At 32.3% G+C, this 7038-nt stretch overlaps 1 protein-coding gene across 1 annotated transcript; it reads right to left on the bottom strand.

Annotated features, from left to right (window-relative positions):
* Nucleotides 1–204: 204 nt before the first annotated feature.
* Nucleotides 205–2860, bottom strand: LOC109188675. Its single transcript, XM_019339301.1, has 5 exons — nt 2752–2860; nt 1969–2550; nt 1065–1808; nt 807–974; nt 205–624 (listed from the first exon to the last, which is right to left on the bottom strand). The coding sequence occupies exons 3-5, from the start codon at nt 1602–1604 to the stop codon at nt 352–354; spliced, it is 981 nt and encodes a 326-aa protein (XP_019194846.1). The 5' UTR covers nt 1605–1808; nt 1969–2550; nt 2752–2860; the 3' UTR covers nt 205–351.
* Nucleotides 2861–7038: the final 4178 nt, after the last annotated feature.

Here is a 7038-nt window from a genome sequence, read left to right as displayed (position 1 = left end):
ATTCTGCAATTCAATCCTTACTATGTTCAATTGTAGCATTGGCGACTTGTGTTCGATCAATTAGGACTTCTTCTATGTTTCCAAATATGCAAAGCTAATAACCACAAAGCTACCTTTGAACTAAATAAATAATATTCTCTTGCATATTAAAAGATTGGCAGTCTGATATAGACCAATGTTGTCTTTCTCTACCAACAAATGTTGTTCAGTAACTTAATATATCACAGGGGAACAAACAATTAATTAACCTTAAATCCAAGTACAGTTGTGACAGTACCTTCAAACCTAGTAAGCAATCCCATAAACCATTACACACTACAGAACTTACATACTAAAGAGACATCTTAATTATTATATGTAAACAATTTCTGCTTTTGTAGAGGCACAAGGGAAACGTAAAAGTTCCTGCATAATTTCGAATTCTTTATCGGGGCTAATCCAACCTCGAGCAATGACAACCTTCTCAATTCTTGGAAAGCAAGCAAGTAACACCTTGATAGATTGCATTTCAGACCTCATCCCAATAAAATGGCTAAACTTCAAAGTGCGAAGCATTTTCTGTGTTTGAGCCACACTACTAAGTTCCTCCATAAGCACAAAATCCTCTGGATTTAACTTCAAAAACTAATAACAGAACATAAAATTAAATAATCAATCAGGTCATAATTTGCATAACAAATTTGCATTTAGAAATGCAACAATAATGGAATCAATCAGAATTTTACTGAGTAGTTCATCCATATATATATATATATATATATATGTGTGTGTGTGTGTGTGTGTGTGTGTGTGTGTGTGAAGATCACCTTCACACGCCGTATATCTAGTTCGCATAATTTCGGACATGCCCGCATCAGTTGTATGAATGGATTTATATCATCTCGCAAACAGCTAGCAGTTGATATACACAGCTTGAGGTGTTCAACGTTTAGTGCAAACGGTTGTCCCACTGTATTAAGTTCTTCAATAAACATCTTGGAAATCGAGAGAAACACAATTAGATCAATTCCTAAAAAATATTTTATAAAAACATAAGTACATAAAAAATGGTGAAGGTAATATACCTCAAGGTAACGAACGGGACATTTCAAATCAAGACTTGAGATACATCCCAAGTCGAAGTTAGGCAACATAACCTTGGGGTTATGCCAACTCCAGTAGTCAAATGATACAACTAAACTACAACGTTTAGGAGCAGCAACAATGTTAAAATAAAATATGTTTTCACAATTACGAAATGAGAGATCCTCTAGCATAGGAAGATAAACAACATAATCCGAACAATTTTCATGCACAAATTCAACATATTCAAGATTAAGTGATGTAACATTCGGAAGTACATAGGCATTTGCTAGTTCAACAACGACATTAGAAAGTTTCAATCTCTTCAGTGTTGGGCAAGAAAATATCCAATTCGGCACCAGGTATCCTGAATCTTCAAAACAAGAAATGTCAATTTCTTCAACACCATTCTGGTTGAGAAGAAGAAACCACTGATTCATGTTGTCCTCCAACAAATTATCTATATCCTCTGAGAAAGGGAAATCCACTATTTCTCTAGAGAAATCGAAGACAATTTTGTGAATAGATCCATTGTGCCGCATGAGAATTTTGTTGACTACTTCAAAAATAGGAGATTCCGAATCCGGACCTTCAGCATCGGAATATTTAAGACATATGTAAGCCAGAAGGAAGATAAAATTGCAGCTCTAGCAGCTTCTTGAATTGGCAAAAATCCCATAATATTGTCAAGTATATCGGCCAGGAGTTCACTAATTCTGTCTTTTTTCGCCATAATTCCGATAACTCTGACAAGCACAAAATGAAAAACGAAGAAATGAGAACATAGTTCTATAAAATCTGAATCGGCAAACCTAGTGCTTCTCTGAAATCAGAACATAATATGAATTGAAAACAAACCTAGTGCTTCTTGAATTGGCAAAAACGAAGAAATCAGATGTTACTCACAATTTACTTGTAATGAAGGGACAATTTGAGAGGAAAGGATTAAGGTAGTGTGTAGAGTGGGAGAGTGATAAGGGCGGCCAAGAATCAGCTGATAGATGCAATGGAATTGAAGCTTCAATTCTGCGGCTTTTAAAATCCCAAGGGATGGGAGTTATTGCGCTTAGCTTCCTTGTGCATCTCACAAATCACAACATGTCTTCACGGAGTACAATTCTTGTCCTTGTCACATGTATCATCTCATATGTTATCCTATGTATCTTCCGAACCGTAATTGATGATTCATGGTTTGCTAAAATAAAAAATCTTAACCATAACTGCTAGTTCAAACTTTAATTGTAATCTCTTATACAATTTAGAACTGGGTTGTAGGCCTGCAAACATGCCGAGCCAAGCTCAATAAAAATATGATGGATCAAGCTCAAGCTCAAGCTCGATCGAACCTTAAAATTGAAGCTTGAACTCGCCAAATTTTTATATAGCTAAGCTCGGCTCAATTGGCTCGAGTGTACGAGTTCGAACTATCTAATACAATCTGTCATTGCACTCAAACTCAAATTATTGAAAGATGCAACTTCAACATCCCTACACCACGCCACATCTAATCTCTCAGTAACAAAAATGCAGTAAATTAATAGATAAATTTTTTTTAAAAAAAAGGACAGTTAAGGATTGGGAATAAACAGAGAAAGAAAATGGCAGCTCTTCTGCACTACAGAGAAAGAAAATCGACGATGGAGTGAGGGAGGGAGGCAGCTATCCATAATTTCAACGAAAAAGACTTACCCAAATTCGCAGATTCGTAGGGTCGTCGGAGTGTTTGGCAGAGTCGCTCAGTCGTTCTTCTGGTCACTAGGGATTTAGGGATTTTAAAATTAAGATTTTAGAATTTAGGAATTTAGATTTTTAAGGATTCAGAGTTTGAGGGTTGAATTTTTAATTTTTAATTGTTAAAGGGTAGTTTTGTAAATATTATAAATGATCATTTGACTATTGGATTATTATTCTTTTTAGTCATGAACTCTTCATTCGTTAAAAACATGTGTTTTGACTTTTATTTTTATCACAAATTAGTATTTTTACTTGTGCATTGCGCGGAATGGATTTGTATTGTTATAATATTTTAAGAATATATGAAACGATATACAATTGTATAAATTATAACATCGAATATTATTATTATATAATGCAATTGAAAAATTGAGTTAGATCGATTATGTTTTCTGATGTTATCATTGCTTGAATTCAAGCAAATAATTGTTCAATTAATAGCTAACATGTAGATATACGCATCAGGTGCTTAAACTTTGAGATTTTATATATCAGTGTTTATGATTTGTATTAATTGGACTAATTAGCTCGTTGTCTAGCAACTCAGTTATACAAAATATTTGTACGGAAGATATATATTTTCTATGTAGATATATAACAATTTTATCACCTTTGTATAAAAAGAAAACATAATATCACTGGTTTGAATTACACATTATTAAAACATCTTTGTAGACGACATTGGTAGTAGTAACAGATTTTTGTCCATCCTCGTGTAGAGCTAAAACCTTCAAGCCATCAGGATGGGTGATTCGGGAAAAAGTCACGTACACCTAAAGGGTAATCTCGTATCAGAATGGGTGAGAAACATTCGAGGGATAAGAACTTTGGTTCCTTGATGTGTCTCATTAACCAAGAATCACTTGATTTGGACATTCCTAGGCTGAGATATGATAAAAAAATCGAACATTGTCCGAAATGAGCAAAAATTACAATGTCTTGATATTTTGCTCCCCTTTTGTTTTGATTTGCCTAAGTGACCAAAACCATTGAATAAACCACTCTTAGGATCCTTTGGAAGTGTTTTGTTCATCCTCTTAGCTTCAACTTGGCTCCCACGGACTCCTAATGCATCCTAAATGCTTCATTTGACTCTAATGTCCACCAAATAAAATGCCTGAAAATACTCATCTTTGTTTCTAAACTTGCAAAATAACATAATTTAATCATAATCTCATGAAATTTGGAATGATCTATAAGCAAAATGACTTAGTGAAAGTGGAGAAAATATAGACAAATAAGCACTTATCAATAATTTTTTTTTTTTTAAATAAGTGGGAAGATAGATGTTAAAGTATATATTTGTTAATCATGATTTTTTATCTTAATATGTTCTAAGTAGCAAAATTAGTAAATTCTAGTTCTAGTATCACCATATTAAGGTTTTTTTTTTTTTTTTTTAAGTAGTTACGGCAATAAAAAAATTCTATCTACCTTCTTCTCTCATTTTAAATAAACATCAAGATCTCTCTTACCCGTAAAGTTAAAAATAGGTGCGTTAATGTTCTCAATATCATCATCTTCCTCATCGATCTCTATCCCTCCTATATCCTCTATTACCTCTTCTTCTCCTCCATTCCCTCACTTGTACTACCCTCATCCCTTCTCCCATTAGTTCTCACATTCACCCTCTCAATTTGCCTCTATGTTGACCTTAATTTTAATGATTTGGTCTCCTATCTCCATCCATTCTCTCTATTCGTGTTCAACCCCTCAATCACATTGGTCATTTTAACAAATTGTCCCTTAATCACTCTCATCATGAGGCGCATGTCAGATTTAGAGTGTGTTTGGTTTGCACATGGGAATTGAAATTGAAATGAGAATGAAATACTTGATAATGGTAATGAATTTTGGTGAAAGTATTTTGTATGATTGATAGTAGTGTGCGTGAAATTTGAATGATTACCAATATTGATGTTTAGTTGTGTATGACCCTATGATGAGAATAAATATTTAAAAAACAAAAATATAAAAAATCAAGCTAAGGAAATTATTGATTGTGTTTATTTGTGTGCATTTCCAAGTGAACCTACCAAAACTATTCATGTATCGAAAAATGATTTATGTTCTACTTTGAAGTTCTCTTTAAAAACTCAAAAAATGATTTCTTGAGTTTTTCAATATTTAGATACATAAGGAAAATGAAGTCAAAGGAAAATATTTATTTTAGTCAATAAAAAGTTAAATTTAGCAGAAAATGTCTTTCTTTTTTTTTTTTTTTTTTTTTTTTTTTTGAATTCTTTATTTTTCATCTATCTTTCCTATCTTCTTTTTAAGTTAGTTTCTTAACTATTATTATTACCACTACAATCACAATTACCATCATACCACAACACAACCACACCATCACGGCAACCAACACCACCACCACCAAAACCATCACACCACGCCTTGTTGCAGATCATGGCAATAATACAGACGATCAAAGTTTAATTTTTTCAGCGTTGACAATTGATTGATTCATGCACACCCCGAGTCAATTAGCAGTGTCCAACGGCTACGACCACAGTTGCCATTGATTCGTCGTCCACAACAATTTATCACAAAATTCGGCGAGAAAATTTTTCCAGATCTAGCTTAAAGAAAATCAGGCCACACCCACCAAGAGAAAGGAGATGGCATGGAGGAGGACTATATGCGGAAGAACCCCTCTAAAATTCACAAATGGGTTGCTCAAATAAGTTGGCACGTGGGATTTGACCTTCCTACTGATCCAAAAAGGAAAAAAACAAACCAAAAAAAAAATAAAAAAAAAAAAAACAAACAAACATAGAGTTATATTTTGAAACCATATATATATTGGAGTAGATTTTTAGTATTAATAAAATACATTTAAAATTTTGCGTTATACACTCAAATATTTCAGTAGAAGGATTCTAAGTATTATATTCGAATAGAATGCGTGTACAGAGTAAATATAAAGAAAAGAGTTACAGTAGAGAAATATCAATATTACTAGTATATTTTATGCGCGATGTGCAAAAAATAGGTGCCCAATATTAATACATTATATTAAAATTTTAAATTTATTTAGATTTTAGATATTTAAATTATTCTAAATAATAATAATAATAATAATAATAATAATAATGTAAATCATTTTTATAAATTTGATATTTATATTTTATGTAATAATTAACATATAACTCAAATATATAATGGGTGGAAGATTGGGAGTTCGAGCCTCAGTGGAGGCGTTATTGGTTCTTTGTGTTTTAGTAGGTTGAGAAAGTATATGAACAGATACTACATTGTAATAGAGCCAGTAGCATTAAAAAAAACATATAACTCAAATATATAATGGGTATATATTATTATTACTGAAGAAGATAAGAAAATATATGGTGGATGCATGTGCATGATAACAATAGTGGAAAAGATAACGGAAGTTATAATGGTAGGGGTATGTTTGTCCAAAATATTTTAGTGTACAACCTTTATAGCATAATGTACAAAAAAAACTTAACGAAAAAAACGGACATAAATCAGGGGTATAACTTTCATTCACACTTATTATGTTTTTAGATTATTCAAATTTAAAACATAAAAGTAATATAATATCAAGTTGTGATTACTCGCTCTATGCATCACTTTGGTCACACTCCTACTCTCTTTCTCCTCCTTTCTCCTGATCTTTTTAGTTTAGCACACATGGCATCAAATTTCCTCATCCCGGCATGTACAACTAATTTGAATTTATTCCAAGTCTCATTCACAAAGTTAATTGGACTCACGCATACCATATGCCTCTGTCAATCATTTCAATAAACAAGAAAATGGATTTAGTAGGACGTACTCTTGACACACCAAAAGCATTTTGCATGTTTTGTCTAGAATGTGTTCAATGCAAACTAAGTAATAGAATATAACATTTTTCTTTAAAATATAATCCTAACTCTATTATGTTACCACCAAAAAAAAAAAAGTGATTTGTACACATATCATTAGAGAAACAATATGAAGGACACAAGATGTATAAACCCATGTTTTGATGAAAGGTTTTATATGACTGACTCATAATATAAATCAATCTTGTATTCATTATTGTACAAACATGCCAATTTAAACACCAAGTCAAAATGATAATGAGAAAATTAAAGTGAAGAATTAAGTAAGTTAATTTCAGTTACAATTTATCTCGACATTGAGTTGCTCGTTTCCTATATCCCGTGCAGATTCCTCAATGTCCTTCACCCAACTTTTAACAGTGGAATTGCAATACTTCACAACGATCCTTTT

This window comes from Ipomoea nil, unplaced genomic scaffold (assembly GCF_001879475.1).
Source record: "Ipomoea nil cultivar Tokyo-kokei standard unplaced genomic scaffold, Asagao_1.1 scaffold1474, whole genome shotgun sequence".
Classification (NCBI taxonomy): Eukaryota; Viridiplantae; Streptophyta; class Magnoliopsida; order Solanales; family Convolvulaceae; genus Ipomoea; species Ipomoea nil.
This window is presented reverse-complemented; position numbering and strand designations above follow the sequence as displayed.